At 41.1% G+C, this 21,906-nt stretch overlaps 1 protein-coding gene across 3 annotated transcripts; it reads left to right on the top strand.

Annotated features, from left to right (window-relative positions):
• The first annotated feature begins 274 nt into the window (after window positions 1-274).
• PARP11 (poly(ADP-ribose) polymerase family member 11) lies at window positions 275-13,443 on the top strand. Of its 3 annotated transcripts, XM_084226180.1 has the most exons (9): window positions 281-385; window positions 3,490-3,508; window positions 3,912-4,040; window positions 4,139-4,259; window positions 5,449-5,524; window positions 6,461-6,533; window positions 6,621-6,751; window positions 10,359-10,510; window positions 10,935-13,443. In XM_084226180.1, exons 3-9 carry the CDS (start codon window positions 3,915-3,917, stop codon window positions 11,246-11,248), a joined length of 993 nt encoding a protein of 330 aa, XP_084082306.1. In that variant the 5' UTR covers window positions 281-385; window positions 3,490-3,508; window positions 3,912-3,914; the 3' UTR covers window positions 11,249-13,443. The 3 variants fall into 3 exon arrangements, with proteins under 3 accessions (XP_084082305.1, XP_084082306.1, XP_084082304.1); XM_084226179.1 differs by lacking the exon at window positions 3,490-3,508 and having other exon boundaries at window positions 275-385; XM_084226178.1 differs by lacking the exons at window positions 281-385; window positions 3,490-3,508 and adding an exon at window positions 580-696.
• The last annotated feature ends 8,463 nt before the right edge of the window (window positions 13,444-21,906 follow it).

Consider the following 21,906-nt stretch of genomic DNA (forward strand, 5'->3'; position numbering starts at 1 on the left):
CCTGGCACTGGTGTTGGTACTGGACAGGAGTTTGGACTGCTTTTGGCACTGGGACTGGGGCAGGAGGCGGTGCTGGGGTCGGGACTGTGCCGGTGCCGGTGCCGGTATCGGTGCTGGCACTGCGGCACTGCTCCCGGTACAGGTCCGGGCACAGCTCCCGGCCCTGGGCCCTCTCCGTCCCCTCCGCGCGTCACCACAGCGGCTCCGCCCCCGCCATTTGCATGGCCGCCCCCGACGGGCCAATGGGGCGCGGCCACCGCGGCGCTGGCCCCGCCCACCGCGGCCGCCGGTAACGGAAGCGCCGGGAGCGGAGCGGGCCCCGCGCGCCCGGCCCGCGCGGCGCGGGCGGTCTGCGGGAGCGCGCCCGGTGCGCGCGGCCGCTGCGGTGAGTGCGGGCGGGGCGGAACGGCCGCCGCCGCCTGCGCCCCTCCCCCCGCGCCGCGCCCTCCCCCCGCGCGCCCCGCAGGCCGCCGCCCGCCCCGCCCCGCCCGCCGCGCAGCGCGCTGCCAGGGTGGGCACGGGGGCGGGAGGCGGCGGCCGGGCGTGTGGGGGAGCGGCCTGGCCGCCCGATGGAGGGGTAGCGCTTCCGTGCTCGGCTGGGTCGCCGGGCCGTGCCCTTGAGCGCCCATGGCTTCGGCTCTGGAGGGTGCGGTTACGGGTGGGATTGCGACGGCGGCCCCCGGCAGCACGGAGCGGGTGCGTGGGGGCGCAGGTGGGAAGGGCATTGTCATTCCAGCGTGCGTCCCGTACTGGTGCTAGTGCCGGTCCTCCTCCTGCTTCCCCTCCCGAGCCCTGCGGGCTCACCTCAGGCAAGTCTCCTCATCAGGTGTCGTGCTCTCTAAGGAAGAGCCTGAGATTCCCTTAGCACTGCCTGTGTTCCCGGCAGGATACTTGTACCAAGTCGATGCTTGCAGGGAGAAGAGCCTTTGGCAATAAAGCACGGTGTGCCAAGTGAAGCAGGCAGCGCAGGAATCCAGACAGAGTAGTCCATTGGGATGCTGCCGTGTTTGTTATCATCCGGGTGGTGAGACCCTGGCACAGGTTGCCCGGAGAAGCTGTGGATGCCCCGTCCCTGGGAGCGTTGAAAGGCCAGGTTGGATGGGATTTGGAGCAACCTGGTCCAGTGGAAGGTGTCCCTGCCCACGGCAGGGCGATTTACCAGATGGTCTTAAAGTTCTCTTCTAATCCAAAGCATTCTCTGAGCCTGCACACTGTAAAGGATGTATATCAGTTGAACATGAAGTACTTAAGGAAAAAAGAGAAGGTGCATTGCCAGTAGTAGTAAAGCCATTCAGTCACAGCACACAACGAGCAGTGTTCCTGTTTAGGAGGATGTGTTTCCTATGACATTAGTTTAATATGAGCTGTTCTGGTAGCTCCTGGACCAGTAGAAACAGAGCTAATGATGGGAGTTGAGACCCTTCTCAAAATGCTACCTAATGCTTATAAATGGTGTGCATTTGATTTTTGAATTAATCAGTAATTCCTTCAAACATTTTGGATTTGTGTCACCTTTGATAACAGTTCTCTTGTTTTTATGGCTTTACATATTCATGCCTTCAGGTGTTTCCTCCACATTTCTAAAATATCCTGGAATCTACCTGCCTACCCTAGGCTTTGTGATGAGGGTACAGATATGTGGGTTGAATGTAAGATTTTTGAAAGTAATGGGAATAACTATCTCCTTAGTAAATGGTTTATTCTGGAGGCTGAGATGCCCCTGGAGGAGTCTAAGTGTGTTGCCAGGCACAGATAATCATGCCTTCTCTGCTTGTAAAGGTATGTCCTCTTGTTCCAAAGGCATCATTGGTTTGATTGATCAGAGTCAAGGCCCTGAACTAATGCTGGGAGGGAGCTGAGCTCACCACTTGAATGGAAGCATGAGGAAACAAAACATTACCAAGAAAAGCCTGAATTGCTTTCCTCAGATTTAAAGAAGTGCAGCCTACCTCTGCCTGCTCTCAGTAGGATAGAACATAGTCAAATACTTACCCAAGGGGAAGAATCAAATGGAAGGTGAAAGATTTTCACCAAAAGGTGTTGGCCAGTTGTGCCTTTAACACCAAGGGAATGTAGGCTCTGTGGCTGTGTTGCTGTGGGTAACAGAAGAGATGTTGACAGATGCTCTCTGAAGCAGAGAATGGTTTTCTTATCTCTTTCAAAATACTTTTTCTGGGCAGCTGATGAACCTTTTGTGTAGTGCTGCTTTAACTTGAGGCAGCAATCCATACATGGAGCCTTGGGTAGGCTTTCATTTTCACTGAAGTAGGTTTGTCCTCAGATTCTGCAGTTTGGTGATGTTTTGGAGATCCACTTATGATTCCCCTGATCTCTAAGCATCTAGATTTTTGTAACACTTTGGAGGTTTTGGTGATTAGAGTGCAGTCTCTAGCTACTATCACAAAGAGGTTTCTCAGATTATTTTTTTTTTCCAAACAGCTACAGAAATACAGCTAGCTTGGGAAAAATGGGGGATGAAGGGTGGTGCCAGAAGTGCCTCCTGCTCTGAACTGCTGCCCCAGTAGCACTGGCCAGAATGGGGATGCCTGCTTCTAGTCTCCAGTATTTGTCTTCTTCAGGTCTTTATTTTTTCTGGGTTGAAGTGACCAGGAAACAGCTGAAGCATCCAGGATACTAACTGCACATTGTTTGACTTGTGCTGAAGTGTGTTGTTTCACTTCTTGGAAGAAAAAGTGAACTTGAGAACATATTTGGGAAGAGTGCCAAAATGTTTTGCTTAAACAATTAGAGTGGCTGAATTGCTGACCTTTTCTGGATGTGGGGCAAGTTTTTTGTCTGAAAGATTCCCTGAAATTTAGTTAGAATTTTTGTTTGGGGTGGTTGTTGCGGAAAGTTGACACATTAGGAAATACATGCAAATAGAGGTGAGCACTTTCAGAGTTTTCAGAATTTTATTGACAAAGAATGAGCTGGATTGTGGCAGGAGCTGTTCTTCTGAAGGTATTCTGGCATAGCTCTTGGTGGACTTAAACTTGTCTGGCTTCTTTTTGAACTTCCATAAATTTGCAGCATCCACACCATACCATGAAAAGAAATTCCATTGGTTTCCATCTGGTTCGTGAAGTTTTCCTTTCACTTACTTTGAACTTGACATGTGCAACCTTCAATAGGTGTCTCCTCCATATGGCAGAAGAAAATGGGATTCTTTACTCCCTATTTGGTTTTGTCATGATTTTGTAGACCTCTGCTGTATCCTTTCTTCAGTTCTTTTTCTTCCATCCTTCAGAACCCCAGCTGTGGTAGTCATTGCTTGTGTGGGAGCCAGTCTTGCTTTTGATGTGGACCTTTTCTATAAATACAAGTACAAAGTATCAGGAATTTTACTGTGTCATTTTTAAGAGGGTGCATTGGGGGAAAATTCTTCTTCATGCAATGGGAAGGAATAATCTACTGTGGTCTTGCACAGTTAAATAATTGTATTCTTTGTCTTAGTTTTATTGTTTTTTTCTTACAACTATTGATTTCCAGTCTGATTTGTTCACTGCTGGTGAGTACCTAGTAGGTGTTTCCATCAAGCTGTTGGATGTAACCCCACCATCTCATTCTTGAGAAATATGAATGAAGAGCCTGTTGTATATTTCTGAGTGGCCTTGATCCTACAACCATCAGTATGAAATTTAGCACCTCTCTTTGAGCACATAAAGGCTATAGCTTTTGCCTGTACTGTCACACTTTACAGACAATTAAGAAAATTTTGGAAGTATTTACCTAAGTTAAAAGATAATACTGGATAAGTAGTAAATTGAGAATTCTTCTCTGGAAAAGAAAGAACAGTCCTCAGCCTGATAGGATTTTTTTTTTTTTTTGTAGTTATTGCAAATGCACTTTATTTTGCTTTTTAAATAAATTTCTGTAAGCTTTATTTGTGTGCATGTGTGTGACTATTTCAGGAAATGCTTCAAGGACCATCAGAAGATGTGTTTGCAAAGATGGAAAGTCCAGTTGAAGACATGGATACCTCCGACACCCAGTGGGGCTGGTTTTATTTGGCTGAGTGTGGTAAATGGCATATGTTTCAGGTAAGTACCTATGAAGTTATATTGGCTCTGATGGATTCCATACATCAAATTACCTATGGCTAAATTTGTCTTAATGTGCTTTTTCTTTTATTTTGAAGACTGACTCAAACAGTCACTGCTCCATCAGCAGTGAGGATATTGAAAGGAGTTTCCGAACAGACCCCCATGGATCTCTGTCTTTTACCACTGCAAAGTTTAACTACACACTGGACTTTTCAGGTATGTGTCTTGCCAAAGGGTAAATTTAAACCATAGAAAGTCTCAGATACACCAGCACATTTGTTCATTCAGCAGGTTATTGTCCTCATATCTGTGCAAAAACATGATTAAGAATGTCTTCTTTACTGGAAAGTACACAGGAGTTTTCAGAAACAGCCGCCCTGTTACATTTTTTGTGAAGTTTACAAATGAAGTAGCAAGTTTTGTTTAATAGCACTGCATTGGATTTCCTACTGCTTGCTCCAGCTGCAAGTGGCATGTAGGATACATCACTTGAACTTGGAAGGTTGAACTTTTTTTTCTTTAATGTGCAACTGCCTGTAAGCTTGGAAAACCTCTTCCATTCATTCTGTGTAAGAAACATTGCTGTAAAGGAGGCTTCCTGCAAAATACTGGCATCAAAATGATTCAATAATTCAGCAGGGAGTTGAAGCCAGTTCTGTTCTCAGAATAACAAGGAGATATGCAAAAGGATTTACTGGTAGATTGTAAAGATCTTGCTTATACTGTTCTTGTAAATTACAGAGTATTACAGGTTTCTAATGTATGTTACTAATTATAAATGTAACCTGTTCTTTGTTCACAGGTGTGTTCTAGTAACTTTTTGTTTTAGTTTCTCTATTCATAGATGGTTTATTTTCTGATTAAATTACAAAACAGCTATATGCTTAAATATAGGGAATTAAGGAAATAAATACATATTCCAATATATGTATTCAAATATCAAATATTTCAAATACAGAAAGTGGGGACTGGGTAAAACAGCAATATACTGGCAGTAAGGTGGTATCTAACAATAAAAACACTACACTATAAGCAAATGTTAAAGAACAGTTTTTATGTTATTCTCTTTAGGCCATGATGTCTTACACTAAGAATAGTGTATTCTTTGTCATCCCTTTCAAGTCAGTGGAAGTTCTGCCTGTGATTTAGTGGGGCTGAATGATAGATGGATATTTTAAAAATATGTCTTTTGTGTGTGTAATATTTGGACATTTTCCCAACTCATGTAAATGACAATGCATTTAGAAACATTTATTGAAAATGCTGATTTGTTACTTTTTGAAATAGGATTCTTATCAAGTAGCTTAGGGTGTAGTAACATTCTTTTAAAAAATGATACTTAAATGTTTCATATGATTTAGATAAATTCCCCAAAATTTCTTCCTAATTCTTGTTTTATGCTCAGTGATGAAACAAATCAACCTAACTACCCTTAAACAACGTCCAATAAAGCGAGCTCCCTTTGCAATCAATTCATTCAGGTAAGGAAATAAGAGGAAGACTCCTTATTTTTCTTTTATTCCTGCTTCTTCTAAGTAAAATGAAACAAAAGTGTTTTATATTTATTGTTTATATTTATTTGCTTTTGGAGTCACTTGCTGTGAATACCTGTTGAATCAGAATTGCTGCAGGGAAGCAGCACCAAAAAATGCAATCCAGTGACTCCATAAATTATTTAGAAGAAGTATTGTAACAGCAGAAAAGGAGTGAGTTGTATGCTGTGCCTGTATTTTACTCATTTACTCTAAACTTACTTGGACTTTAAGAAATCGTGTTGTAATAATTCTTTTATGAGTTTAATTGCTTTAGATTCAGTTTCTTGCCATTTGATCCATCATAAGATGTAAAGCTGAGCTGATGTAAATCTGGAGCTCACTAAACAATAAACTGAGCTATGCAGTGTTACTACCACAGGTGAAATTGAGTACATGGGATATGTGGATTTTTTTTCCCCAAACAGTTTCTGAGAAAAAAATTAGTTCTGAATTGTAGTGTGGTTATACATTGAAAAAGAAATTTGTCATTTGTCATAAGAAATGTAGTAGCAATCTGTTTACACTGACTTTCAAGAAGACTGTTTTTGAAGTGCCAACATTTTTTCAGTAGATATTTGCTAAATAGTGCATGCAATGATGTGGCAATTTACTTTATTCTTTGAATAATTGCATTCAGTACTCTTATTTCCATGTGGTGACATTTTTTACTTTCAGGAGATTTCTTCTTTTAGTTCCAGTTTTAAGGCTTGAGAGCTTCAATGTGTGTAGTGCATGTGCCTAAACCACTCTTTTTTAGTAGCTCTGTATAAACTTCATGGGGGTTTGCTTTTTTGCATATTGTGTTGATTGGAGCAGGAGTTTGACAGGAAGAAAATGCCTCATGTCTTTGAAGTGATGTGCTTTTACCTTTTTTGTTTGAAGTTTCATCTGTGAAAATGAGGCTATCCCTATGCCTTCCCACTGGGAGAATGTAAATACTGAGGAGCCATACCAGGTAAGAGTTGGTATGCAACTTGGTCAAAAACATATGACAACAAAGTAATGCATCGAATTGAAATCGCACTAACCTCTTTTTTTCCAGCTTATTCCATTGCAAAAGAAAACAAATGAATATAATGAAGTTTCTAGTCTCTTTGGAAAAACAATGGATAGCCACCGAATTAAAAGAATTAAGAGAATACAAAATCTAGACTTGTGGGAGTTTTTTTGCAGGTGAGATTATTTCTAAAACCAACAGTTTTAGGATTGTTAATGGAGAAAAGTTTTAAGTCATGCAGGAGAAATATGTTTAACTGTTTTATTATTAATGAAATTTTTTGTTGCTTTTTAACTTGTAAAATTTTTCGTATTTGTCATTTCTTTTATTCAAAATTTAATTTATAAGACTGTGTAGCTTCAACAGGTGCAGAAATTTAATACTTGTAGAAATGCATTAGATAAAGCTGTAGCATAGATAATGTATTTAAGGTGTTCAGAATATCTGTGTGGTAGATGCCCATGATCCTTACAGTGAAGTAAGGAGACAAAAATTAGCTTTTTGTAAAATGATTCCTTGAGAGGCTTGTATTATTTTAATTTTTACTGAACAAAGCAAATGAATATTTCAGCCTTGTTAAATTTCTCAATTTTATGAAGCATAGGACAGAATTAAGTGTCTGATGAACACATATTCATGCAATTCTTTTAAGTTTAATGTCCTACAAAACTTTCTTCTAAGTTCTTGGCTTTTCCCTCTTCATATTGTGCTGGCCTGGAAGAAGTAGGAAGTGCCCAGTTTGGTATCCACTTATTTTTTGGTGTCAGTCTTAAGCAATTGTAGTTGACAAAAGTTATTTGTGTTATTTGTGTATCTTGTAGGAAGGAGTGCATATCAGAAGGTTTAAAGATGTTTTACTCTAATAAAATAATCTAGACTAAGTTAAAGAATGAGGAAATAACTAACCAGATGTATACTAAAATCTTGCCTAAGTTACATGATTTTTTTAAAGATATGTCATTTATTGTTAATTTAAAGCTATATCAACATGTGTGAGGAAGTGAAATTCATTACATATGTTAATGGTTAAGAGAGTTACTCAGCTTTTAGTTAAGTTTCCATTTTTTCTTGGTGGAGTAAGGAAGAGGGTCAGCAGAACTGCTGCCTTGGACTTCCAGAGGTCAAACTTTGGGTTGTTCAGGAGATTGTTTGACAGAGTCCCTTGTGAGTAGTCCTGAAGGGCAGAGGAGTCCAGGAAGGCTGGACTCTGTTCAAGAGGGAAGTCCTAAAGGCTCTGGAGCAGGCTGTCCCCATGTGCCGAAAGACAAATAGTTGAGGAATAAGATCATCCTGGCTGAACAGAGAACTTTGGCTGGAATTCAGACAAAAAAAGAGGATTTATGACCTTGGGAAGAAGGGGTAGGCAACTCAGAAGGAGTAAAAGAGGTTGAGATGTTTTGCAGGGAGAAAATTAGGAGGATCAAAGCCCACCTAGAACCTAATTTGGCCACTGCTGTAGAAGACAATAATTTTTTTTTTTTTTAATAAATCATCAGCAAAAGGAGGGCTACAGAGAATCTCCATCCTTTACTGGATATGGGGGAAACATAGTGACAAAGGATGAGGAAAAGACTGAGGCAACAAAGGCATTAATAATAGGACCAGTTGTTATCTGGGCACCCAGACCCTGAGCTGGTAGAAGCGGGGAGCAAAATGCAGCCCTCATAATTCAAGAGAAAATGGAACCTAGTGCCCCACACAAGTCTGTGGGAATGGATGGACTCTACTGGAGGGTACCAAGGGAGCTGGGGGCACTCACTGAGCCGCTTTCAACCATTTACCAGCAGTCCTGGCTCACTGGGGAGGTCCCAGTTGGCTGGGGTTGAGCAAATGTGATGCCCATGCACAAGAAGAGCTGGAAGGAGAATCCAGAGAACTACTGTCAGGCTGAGTGAGCTCAGTGCCAGGGAAGGTCAAGGAACAGCTCATCCTGAGGGCCATCACACAGCGTGTGCAGGGGTCAGGTCCAGCCAGGATAAGTTTAGGAAAGGCAGGTCCTGGCTGATGACCAACCTCACCTCCTTCTATGACAGGGTGACCCACTAAGTGGATGAGGGAAAGGCTGCAGTTGTTTTTTTCCTGGACTTCAGTAGAGCCTTCAACACTGTTTTCCCACAACATTTTCCTGGAGAATCTGGCTGCTCATGGCTTGTACAGGTGCACTGTTTGCTGAGTAAAAAGCTGTCTGGATAGCCAGGCCCAGGGAGAGGTGGTGAACGGAGTTACAGAATCCAGCTGGTCACCAGTGGGGTCCCTAGGGCTCAGCTGGGGCTGGTCCTGTATAATATCTTTATCTGGGATCAGGATGAGGGGATCAAGGGCACCCTCAGTCAGTTTGCAAATGTGACCAAGCTGGGTGGGAGTGTGGATCTGCTGGAGGGCAGGAAGGCTCTCCAGAGGGATCTGGACAGGCTGGATCAATAGGCCGAGTCCAGTTGTGAGATTCACTAAGGTAAAATGCTGGGTCCTGCCCTTGGGTCACAAGACAGTGCTGTAGGCTTGTACATACCGGTGAAGAAATTATTGCCTGGCAGTATATTACAAAGAAATACGTATTCCAGCATTTCAAATTCACTTCTTCTGGTGTCCCAGGTAGGAAAGTTGAAAAGAGGATCTCAGTTTGGAGTTGTCGAGGAGTACAACAAGTAAAAAAAGTTGTTGGTCAGTGAGATTGCTGACGAGTTTTAGAAAAAGCTTATGTGCTTACATAGGTACAAGGAGCATATCTCTGGGTATTTAGTTTTGCTGTAGGTTTTACCTTTCATTGAGTGAATTGGCTGAATGAGAATTTTCACACTGCTGGATCAAGTTAATTTTGTTGAATTATCTTGTCACTGCTTGTACAAGGTGCTAAGATGATGCTTTTTAGGACAGCTGGACTCCTTGATTTCTGTTCCAGATTACCAAAGTGTCCTGTTGTGGCTGCACAACCAGCTTGCCACTGTACCCAGTATATTTTACTGCTTAGGAGGAACAACTGCTACTTAAACTTATATGGTTTTGAAAAAGTGTTTTGTTTAATTGATAAGATAAGGGATTACATTTGATCATTGCTTGAATGAGTATTTGCATCACTGTAGTGGTCAGAACACATTTGCCACTTACAATAGTTACCATATTAATGATGATTCTAAATTGGCTTTATGAAATGAACTGGTCAGAGATAGTAAAGGACTGTCACAGAACATCTTTTGTTTGATTATTCACTTTTTCTATAAAACTGTTCCATTCCCCTGTTTCAAAAGAAGTTACTCAAGGCTACATTTATCTATTGTCAGAGATCAACAGCCAACAACAGAGGGCTCCTGTTTGAAGAAATGTCAGATGTTCAGCATAACATAACCCTTAGATCAGTTTTTGCTGGTTTGCCTAGGTAGTAGTGCTTTATAGTCTACCAACTTTGTTATCCCTTCCACCATGACACTAAAGCCTGTGAAGGAAACAAAATGTGCAAAATAACCTTTCTTTTAAAGATGTATCTGCTGAAAATGACCACACTGAACCTAATAACACATGAACAATGTTGATAAAATTGGTGTAGGAAGACCTTTTTTTTTTAATCTTATACTGTGTCAGAAAATAGTCCTATGGCATTCAGAAATGTGTGATTTCTAAGTATGTACCTTAAGAATTCTGATGTGTTTAAAACCTAGAGTCATCTAGGTACTTGTAAAGTGAAATGTGTTACCCTCAGCAGTGTTTTCACAGTAGTAATTTAGTGTGTTTGTACAACTATTTATTTATTATGTGCTTATTTATGTATTTATTGTGTGTTTTCTGTAGGAAAAAGGCTCAACTGAAGAAGAAAAGAGGTGTCCCAACAATTAATGAGCAGATGCTGTTTCATGGCACCAGTAATGAATTTGTAGAAGCAATATGTATTCATAACTTTGACTGGAGAATAAATGGGATGCATGCTGCTGTGTATGGAAAAGGTAAGTACTGCTGTCACATACAACAGTTATAGCATTAACAGCTCAGCATTAAGTCTTCCCTGTAGTGTGTACTTTGTGATGCATGCCTTGTGTTTACCCAGGAGCTGTTTAATACATCTCTGCTTTTATGGCAAGTGTAATTAAGGATGCAGTAAGGAATGTAATTGTCACAACTGGCTGGTAGGGCCAGGGAGCATGGGGAAGGGGTGCCCAGCAAAGCAGTGTTGATCACAAGACAATCTCCCTACTAAAATGTTCACCCTAAAAATATTTGGTCATATTGTTATAAGAATTAACAACAAAAAAAGGATTCCTAATGAACATAAAAGAACTGTCATTTTTCATCATGTTGATAGCTATGCTCTGGTAGTCAAACTGTCATGGTAAGAATGTCATCAAATTTTCTTTGTTTTTTATTTGAAAGGGACCTATTTTGCAAGAGATGCATCATACTCCAGCCATTTCTGCAAAGAGAGCATGAAGCATGGAGATACTTTCCAGATTCATGGTGTGAACCTGCAGCCTCATCTGCACAGACCAGATAAAGTCATGTTTCTTGCTCGCGTATTAACTGGTGACTATATCGGTGGTGATTCAAAATACATGAGGCCTCCTTCAAAAGATGGAAGCTTTGTGAACTTGTATGACAGCTGTGTGGATAATACGTGGAACCCAAAGATCTTTGTCATCTTTGATGCCAACCAAATCTACCCTGAGTACTTAATAGAATTTTGTTAAGTTTGAACTGAGTATTGTTTGTGGTTTTTTTGATACTTTTGTTCCTTTTGTAAAGACGACAACATAGAAACGATGCATGAAAGAGAGGTGAAAGAAAAGCTGGCATACATTTATGGAGGAGGGAAGCTATTAAATATTTAAGAGAGACTGGTGAACTGTTTTTAAAAATCTGTAAACTTTACTAATGCATTTTTCAAATGTAGAGACTTATAAATCTGAGTTGCTTAGTGAGCCTTAAATACATTGAGCATTGGTAAGTTTTAAAAGGCAAGATTTATGTTTTGATTTTATAAAGTATATTAAAGGTGATTAGAAATACGCCTCTAATATAGTATGCATATGATGAAATTAATCTTTTATAAAGATTGCCTGTAAAACAAAGTAAGAACAACAACAGCAAAACCCCAGGGGACATGGCTACGTGTGCGTGTGTGTGTGTCCGTTTTCTGTAGTACATGTTACTTTGTTCGGAGGTCTCTTAGTTTGGATTCTAAACCTAAAAAAAGAAAAAGAATCTACAGCTCCTGCATCAATTTCCTCCAGATAAAGTTCAACAAAGCTGTAAGGTTTAACTTTATGTACATTTTACTGTAAGCTTCAATTATATACTGGGAAAATAACAAAGCCCTTGCAGTAGGATTTGACCATTGGTTTTGATGGAAATGAGGCCCATAAACTTGTGGTTGTTTGTTTGGTATGTAACTTGGGCTCACTGTTGGGATATCAGCAGTGCCATACGCCTTTCTCAGTTCTTATCCTATGGAATTTTTTTTGCCATCTCGTTGCAGTATTCATGAGCTGCTGTGATTTGTGTCTGAATTTAAGATACACTCGGTGCTCATAGTGAAGACTGTGTTACTGAAGACAACGTTTAGGTTAACTATAACTAAACTGTAAGCTATAAACAGTACAATTAAACTAACAAGGCAAATTTCAAAAGATGCCATCCTTTAGCTTTTAAACACTACAATAAAAAAATTTCAGTAACATTTGTGTAGACCAGGTTTTCATAACTGGTATGGTTGTAAAGTTGAAGAATATTTTTCACATGTAAAAAGAGCAAAAGAGACAATATTTGGGTAAAGAGCAAACCTGAGTACCTAAACACATGAAGAGGTTGAGGAATGGGCTGTTACAGTGAAATGCACTGTTGTGTGAACTATCTGCTATGGAATTGTGTCCCTGGTGTCCTTTGTTAAAGGACCTAAGTAGCACTAATGGACAAAGTTGAAACCTTTCCAGGCTTTTTCTTTGGCTATGGCCAGTAACAAGTCCCTGTAGAATCGGTATATAATTGTGGCAGATATAGAATGATCTGTGTTGGTTTGTTATAGAATTGTTAATGGACTTTTTGGATCAAAGGCTGTGTTTAAAATGTATTGCATTTAAAGGCACTGCAGCTGCTGGCATCACCAGGTCTGCTCAAAGTCGCACTAAACCGGTGGAACTGGAAGCATGAGATGATGACATATCTGGCATAGTAACTGAGGACACAAATATCTCTTCCTTCTGTGTGCTGTTACCGTTGTCTGTCAGTGGATCTTGCACAAGTTGTTTATCTGTTTCTGTTTGTAATTTCATAGCAGTTTTCCTGTCCCTAAACCATTTAGGGCTAAAATGCATTTTCCTTTATTTTAAGAAGTATGATATCTGATCCCAGCTGGGAACTCTAGGTTCTACTCTTGTAGGTGTGATTTGTGTTTGATTCACTACTATCTAGCTCTGCAAAAGGCACTTTGTTCCCCACATTGTATAAAATAATAGCAAATCACGCAGGGAATTTGTGTATTACTGAATCCTTTATATTATTACACAGTATTCTACAGAGCATACATTTTGTGAAACTAACAAATACATGTGCTGTTGTTCCTTTGATCTGGTGTTTTATTTCTTCTGAAACGGATGTTTTTAGTTAAGAAAACTGAAGTTTCTTTTTTAGCGCCTCATGGACACAAAGTACCACAAACTTTACTGATCTCTGGGACTTGTGATTTTTTGTGTGTTGGTGTCTTGTTTGCTGCTTACTTTGAATTGAATGGCACAATCTTAATCTTACTGCACAATTGAAGTTTTACCTCTTCTTTCAATGTTCAATGTGTTCTGCTTTTTGTGCTGATGAATTTTGTTATTGAAAATGTCTGTAAAATAACTGTCCTTTCTCTGGCAAGGGGAGAGTCATTATTATTGCAAGCAAAGTCCAGAACTGTACAAGTAGCCAATACAATAAATAGTTGGACTTAATAAAAGGAACAGTGAGAAAGAAAGGGAGGAAAATAATTTCTTGGCCTTTAGAGTGTTAAAGAAAAGAGAAGGGATCTTGGTGTGGTTTTGGGGAAGGAGACCTGATATTTTCTGTTACTGTTTCATGAAGTGAAACTTTGTTCTCCATTTTGGTTTTACACCTGTGCAAGAGGGCATGCTATTCTTTTACATGTCTTGATCTGAGGTAGAGCTTTCTTACTAAATTATTCTTGTGACAGCGTGATTTCACATGAGCACAGTGCTTCAGGATCACATAGAAAAACAAGATCAGCTCATATTGGCCTCCTGGACCAGCTTTGTTTTTTACAATAGGTATGTACTCAGTTATCGCTGAATGGATCTCATTTCATCCAGAGCAGTTTGGGAGGGTGTCTGTCTGCATTCCAGTTCATTTGCAGGGTCAGTTTGCACAAACTCTTGTTTGTGTTAGAATCCAAAGGGAGAGAAAAAAGGATACAGATCTGTTTTTTACTACATGTCCCAGTATGCTCTCATCCAAGCTAGATGTGAGATACATGATTTGATGGCTGGAGTTTAATTCAGGACTACATTGGAAGCCAGTTCAGCTGGTGGCTTGAGGACAACTCTCCACCCTTTTAAAACATTTATCAGCAGAGAATATCATAGTCTGTGCAGTTTACATAGTGAAAATTACTTTCAGGAAGATGAACATATGTCAGTCTTAAAATTCCTGTGACCTAAATGCCCATCAATGTTGTAACTATTTTTAGGCACTGTCCAAAACAGCAGACTTGCAAAACAGCACAGGCCTTCTCCAGTATAGCCATCTACTCTTCACAAGTCACAAAAAATACTATGGGGGCTGGCAGCTGGAATACTTTGCCCCATTTTAAAGCCACCTGGCCTGTCTTATGCCCCTCTCTGTTAAGCCCCTTTGTTCTCTTGACTCTGCCTTTCCCTGTTCATCTTCCACCCCATGAGTGTGTACAGCTCCATTGATTCCTGCACCCCTTGCAGTCCAATTCCCCAATACCATTTCCAAAGTCCAGGATGAAATAACCTTTTACACACTCTTACATGCCCTTATCAGTTAACATGACTGACCAGATTTGGTTTTCATCACTGCTTCCCTTATCATGTCAGCCAAGTTTATCCTCATACATTCCTGTTCTTGGCTTCCTCTTTACAATCCCTGATGTGTCAGAAAAGGTAGTAGAGGAGTAGTCACTCCTTCCACATACTCATGCAGATAATTGTGCCACATTAAGCATCCAACAATTTCAGTGCTACGCTTGTCTTAACTTGGGGATTTAGTTGGAGAGGTCACATTTCGTTCCTATAGTAATGAATGGACAAAGTCAGCCAAGGTGTACGACACCAAGACTGGAAATTTGCATGTTCAAGTGGCTTTTTTAATTGGAAAGGGCTCACTTGAATGTACAGAAATAGGAGAGTATTTGGTGTATACTGCAATAGGCAAAAAAAATTAAAAAATAAAAAAATTTTAAAAATTGTAGTGTAGTAGAGAGTGTAGGACCTGTTCAGACAGTAATCAATTCCATGGAATACCATAAAATGAGTTTCTCTTCCTTGTGTGCTTTGAGCTGTTAAGAGTTTGATACTGCTGTCATGTTAAGGATTGCAAACCAGCTGGTTCTGGCTGTTTGCACACTTACTTGCAAACATCTGAAGATCAATTTACTGCTACTACTTTTAGAGTCTTTTGCAAAAGAGATTATGACTCCACTGCTAGAAACAAGTCTGAAGCTATGTTCTATGAAGCTATTGCCTTTATTGACTAGAAATGTCATTCATTTCTGTATTTGTATTTTGTCTATTGCCTTTGAACATCTTTGAGGTGTTTTTGTTCCAGTATTTTCCTTTCTAGAGAAACATTTTTGCAATTAGAGAAGGATGAAAGAAGAATAAGAAAGGATAAATGTATCAGCAATTGGAAGCTGCTAGGTTCATATCTGGAGACAGTGCCAATCAGGAAGGCAGGTAGTGGAAATGACATTATGTTTCCAAGCCAATATCAGGTACATCCATTTCCAGTTTGCCTTCTAGCCAATAAATGCCAAATTTAATTTAAAGGGAATGAAATCATACTGACACCAAAAGTAACAACCTCAAATGTTTCTTATATTTTCTCAGCTTCTTCACCAATACAGTTTTCTTCCCTCGGACTCCTAAAGCAATGTAATATATAAACCAATACAGGCAGTGAGCATCTGACTCATGTCCGGGTTTCAGGAACAAAGTAAGGCCTTGGCCTACTCTCCTCCCTTTTCCTGTTCCCATGCTTTGCTGCATTCATGTTGCCATAAAGTGAAACAGATGAAGTATCTGGAGCATTGTTAAAAGTTAATTTAGAGTGGGAATATGCTAATGCAGTGTATTGTATTAAGTGATGTGTTTGGTTACAGACCTGGAGGTGACCAAGTAGCTCCATGTAGTCTTTTTTTCCAGTTAATATCTACCTTTGAGCTGGTGAAAGTTGTCCAAGAAAGTAATCCCAGCTGAGAACAGTTGGTCAAATAAGCGTTTCAAAGGATGATTGGATATTTGATACACTGTGTTGTCTATGTATTAACTAGGGAGATTACATTAAAAAGATTAATTTCTATAAAGAGACTGGCTGACACAAATACTATCATCACATATTTTGTTTTAACACATCTGTTGAAAATACTGTAGCCTGAAAAGCTCTATCAGCTAATTACTGGATGTTTGTGAGAGTGATTTAACTAGCCACTCCAGGCTGATATTTTTTAATTGTTTTGAATTTTATTTTTAGTATAAGAAATATGACGCAAAAATAGGATAAGACAAGGACAAGAGATGGAAAAGTTGGGGTTGGTGGGGGAGGGAATCAGTGGGAGAAAAATGGTTACATAAGTGAAAGGGTGCTTGAGTGTGCATGTCCTCTGGAGCTGGGGAGTGATGCAAGAAGGGGACAGAACATATATTACTGCTTTAAATCTGTCCTTCAAAATTTTTAAATTCAGTTTTCATGCTGATGATCTTCCTGGATGTTTAGCAATGTTTACATATTCCCTGCGGGGTGGAGTATTGGATGGAGAGTCAGGGGACTCTCCTGTAGTCAAATTCTCGTGTCTTTTGACACGTTGTGATGAGAGCAGACTTAAAGAACTGGTGCACAAATGATACAGAGCTGTCAGAAGTGAGAGATGTACCACAGCACCTCATCTGAGCACTGTTGCAAGAAGCATGGGGAGCAAAGTGTTGCCGTCTGCTGTAACCATAACTGGTTGGCTTCTGGCTTCTCATGGGACCACCATGCTTCCTGAAATATCCCCACTCCAGTGACATTGCACACATCTTGTCTTTGCATCTCCTCCATGGCAAGTGTGTAATATCAAATTTACTGTATTTAATCAACCACTGCAGTGTGGCAAAAGGAGCAAAAATGTTATGGTTTGCATTAACAAATCGGAGAAAACTGGTATTGCTCTAAATTGTCTGCTCCATGAAGTAACTGATTTCTGGAAAGAAACTGTCTTCTGTTGTGTATTGCATTAGGTATTGCAATAGATCTCAATTTTTTTTTTGCCTTTTGCTGCTGTGATGGTTAATATGACCGATTTTCAAATTTCAGAATATTAATCTATGCTGTCTCTTTGTAAAAAACAGGTTTCTATCAAGCATGCTTGTAAAGGTGGTGAGCTTCTGAAAGTTTTTCTTTGATGCACAAAATCCCTCACTGAACAGAATTTATTAGCCTATCTATGAGATTTGCATTCAATAAGACAATATAATTCTCTTTATAGTAACTATTCATTTAAACTGAAAATCCCCGAGTGGAAGGTATGTATCTAACAGAGCCTTGAGCTATCAGTGCACTTTAGGGCTGGCAACTATGTAATGCTTCATCACAGATGGACAGCTTGTGGACAAAAATACAGTTTACCACCTCAGCATGAACGTGGGGGGAATTGGTAAGGCGGTATATAATTAATGCTGGATTTGATCCAGGATACCTTTCCCTTAGGAGAGGAGATCAAGATTTTTAGTGACAGTCTTTTAAAGACTGGTTTATGGTTCAGCAAACTGTGGAATATTGAGTAAAATTAGAACTGTATCAAGGCACAGACTGAGAGAGAAGTCCTTCCACTGTACTGCTGGCTCCACATCCTCACAGGGAAACACTCTAAAATGGCGTTTTTCATTTAAAATAAAAATTAAATGCTAATTCTTTTCAGTTTGAGAAATATGAAGAGTGTGGCTGTAAAATGTGATGGGGAAAAAAAAATCAACTTGAAGAACTGGTTTTAATGCTCCTCTGGGAATGTTGTGGTTTTTAATATTTCAGAAATGGGTTTGCTTAGCCCTGAGGGAAAGGGATTGGAAGAGCATGATAGACATGAGCATGCACGAAGACTGTACGTTCAGTATTAAGGGGGAAGAAATAGGTCACTGTGTATTAGATAGCTCATTTGGTTTCCTTTAAAGCCACAAGAGACAGCAACTGCTGAGCTGCAGTTAGGAAGCTGTCCTGTATTCTGAGGGACAGGGCAATTAAGCAATGTAGATGTCCTTGCTTTGGTTATACACAAATACACCTGTTAATTCATGCTTTCTTGTGGAGCTGATGGTGCCTCGCTGGAAAAATGCCTGTTTATGCAACAGCTCTAGTTATTCATGTGCCAATGCTGAGTTGCACATGGCTTAAGGAAAACATTTTTGATGCAGGTTATATGAAAGGAAATACTTCTCTTGTTATTTTTTGGTAGTTTATTATATATTATGCCCGAAAATATTCCTTCCCAACATCCAGAAAGTCAAGCAAAAGTATCAAGATGCCTTCATGGAGGAACAAGGAGCTCAACTGACTGAACTCAAACATCCAAAGGAAGCACACAAGTGGTGGCAGCATAGAAAGGTGGCTGAGGAGGAAACCAGCAATGCTGTCCTGAGCTTCCAAGGACAGCGTGAGGAAAGCCAAAGCAGCCAGGAGAGACAACAAGAATTCTGAATTATTCAACGAGGTACTGAGGGGTATCTCTAGCTCATCTGCCCTTGTCCTTATGGAAGATTTTAACTTCCCAGGGATCAACTGGTTAGTATCATACAGCAGAAACAAACAGGTCCAGGAAATTGCTGAAGCACATGGAGGATAACTTCTTTGTGCAGGGACTAAGGGAGCCATTTAGGACAGGTGCCCTCCCAGCTCTGCTGTTTGTAAACACGGAGGGTCTCAGGGGTGAAATGGTGACTGGTGGCTGTTTTGATCACAGTGACTAGTAGTTGTGTTTCAAATAATTGGTGTTTGGAGAAAAAAACACCAGGAAAACTTTGTCCCTGGATATGGGAAGAGCAGATCTTGGGCTGCTGAAGGAACTAGCTAGTATGGACCTCTGGGGATCTGCTTCTGAAGGTATTTGGGTCCATGAATGCTAGTCACTTTCTAAGAGCAATCTCTGAAGAGCACAGTAGCAGGCAATTCCAAAGGAAGGGAAGTCAAGCAAGCAGTGCAAAGGGCTGCCTTGGCTGAACAGGAATCTTACAGAAGTTAGGCAAAAAAGAAACTGTCAAGACACTGGAAGCATGAACAGGCAACACAGGAGGATTAGAGAGATTCTGTTTGGCACTGCAGGAGAAAATTCATGCAGTCAAAGCTCAACTAGTGTTCAAGCTGGCCAGCACTGTGAAGGATAAGAAAGGCATTTCAAAATATATTAACAGCAAACAGAGAATCAGAGAGAACACTGGTCTGTTGATTGATGGGGTCAGTCACCTCACAAACAGTGATACAGACAATGCAGAGGTAATTAATGCCTTCTTTGCCTCTGTCTTTAACACCAGTGCTGGGCCCTGGGATCCCAGGAGACTTGTGTTGGGAGACCAGAACTGAGAGGATGATGAACTCTCAGCTGACCCTGAACTTGTTCAAGAGTAGCTCTTCAAGCTGGATGCACATAAATCTGTGGAGCCTGACAGGATTCATCCCAAGGTACTGATGGGGCTGGACAAAGTTATCACAGGACCTCTCTGCATTATTTTTCTTCAGTGGTCTTGGGAGTGTAGAGAGGTCCCACTCAACTGGAAGCTGGCAATGTTTCAAGAAGGATAAGAGGGTAATGACAGACCGGCCAGTCTTACTTTTCAGTGCCTGGTAAAACTGCAGAGAAGGTTTTTTTTGAGAGAAAATCCAGTCATTGATTATAGTGAGCACAGTTTCATAAGGGGAAAGTCCAGCTAACCAATTTAATTTAGTTTCATTATAAGGTCACGCACCTAATTGACCAAGGGAAGCCAGTAAATCTGGAGTTTTGGAATTTTACCAAGCTTTTGATACTACTCTCAATCAACTGCCCAGCACAAAGATAGACAAATGCATAATATGTTGGGTAAATGGGGTTACATCAGGCCGGCAGCCAGTCACCACCGGCATTCCCAAGGGCTCAATTTTACAGCCAGTGCTCTTCCATGTTTCCATAAATTATCTGGGCACAGGAATCAAATATACAATAAGTAAATCTGTCGATGATACTAAATTAGAAGAGCTGTGGACTTCCTCAGAGGTAAAGAGCTCCTGCAGAGAGATATGGAGAGCTGAGCCATCACCAGCTGTATGAAATTTAACTAGACCAAGTGCTGGATTCTCCTTGTGGGACACAGTAATCCTGGTTATTCATCCAAATTGGAGGATGAGAGACTGGAGAACAGCACTGTGGACAGGGCCCTGGGGTACCCTGGCAAGTGGAGCATGAGTCAGCAGTGCCCTGGCAGCCAGCGGGGCCAAGCATGTCCTGGGGTGCATCAGGCACAGCATGGCCAGCTGGGCAAGGGAGGGGATTGTCCTGCTCTGCCCTGCACTGGGGTGGTCTCACCTCGAGTGGTGGGGGCTGTTTTGGGTGCCACAATAAATGAAGGATATAAAGCTACTAGAGTGTGTCCAGAGGAGGGTGACAAAAGTGGTGACAGGTCTCAAAGGCCAGACTTAGGAGGAAGTGGCTGAGGTTGCCTTGGTTTGTTTAGCTTAGAGAAGGGAAGGCTGGGGGGTGACCTCATCACAGTCTACAGCTTCCTGAAGGCTAGCAGTGGAGGGGAGGGGCTGATCTCCACCTGGTGACCTGCACCAGGACACAAGGAAATGCAGTGAAGCTGCACCAGGTAGGTTCAGGTTAAACATCAGGCAAAGGTTCTTCACTGAGAAAGTGGTCAACTACTGGAAAAGGCTCCCTAAGGAAACTGGTGATGGTACTAAGCCTGTCAGAGTTCAAGGAGCACCTAGATGATGCTCTTAGTCATATGGTTTAGCTTTAGTTAGTGCTGTGGGGAGCAGGGATTTGGAGTTACTGATCATTATGTGTCCCTTCCAACTTGAGATATTCTGTGATTCTAAGTCTGTGGAACCTGATGGGATGCATCCCTGAGGGAGGGACCTGGCCAGTGTGATGGCAAGGGTCCCTGGGGTGGAGGAGTGTCTCTGGCAGGATTGAGGAAGATGATCTTTCCCCCTTCTACTGAGCACTCAACCACATCTGGGGTGTTGGAAGCAGTCCTGCATTTCCCAGTATGAGACATGGATGTACTGGAGTGAATCCAGAAAACAGTTCCTAAAATGATTAAAGGATTGAAACATTTGAGAAGATACTGAGAGACTGTTTAGCCTCAAGGAAAGAAGGCCTGGGAGGGAGTTTTACCAATGTATATAAATACTTGGTTGGAGTCTATAAAGAAGACAAGTCTGTTCTAAATGCTGCCAAGTGGAAGGACAAGAGGCAGTGGACACAAATTAAAATACAGGAAACTCCACCTAAATATTAAAACCCAATGTTTTTACTGTGTGCAATGCCAAACACTAGAATAGATTGCCCATGGATGTTGTGGAGGCTCCATCTTTGGAAATATTCAAATTCCAGTTTGACAAGGCCCTGGACAACCTGACTCTGCTGTGAGCAACAGGTTGGTTGGAATGGATGACAGCCAGATGAACTGTGTAATTAAACTTTGATTTTTAGAAAAGTCTTGCATTCATTTTTTTAGGGCAGCCCAAACTCATACTTCACTGCAGGTGATGTGAGCATGAAATCTAACGTGTGTCCCCTTTACTGTGTCAAGCAAGATTACTCTAGAGCTGATCAAGCTGGAATACCTCCAGTTTTCTACCTGTCACTTAATGCAACTTCCATTTCCCTGTAAATTTCTGGTAAAGTTTACTGTAAATCTGCAAATTTCTTACAGCATGTTTATGACTCCAGTTCTGTAACTTTTCCTCTGATCCTTGAGCATAAAGAAGGAAAACACGATTTTGAATGTTACTATGAAATTCCCTCAGGGTGGTGCAATTTCATAGGCAATTAAAATCTGCATTAGAGTGGAAAGACAAAATAGGCCAGCTACTGACAGCCTAAATGCAGAAGAAAATGACCCCTTGCATCCCAGCACTATGATGGCTTTGCAGACTG

The sequence above is a fragment of the Fringilla coelebs genome, assembly GCF_963513975.1.
Source record: "Fringilla coelebs genome assembly, chromosome: 2".
Classification (NCBI taxonomy): Eukaryota; Metazoa; Chordata; class Aves; order Passeriformes; family Fringillidae; genus Fringilla; species Fringilla coelebs.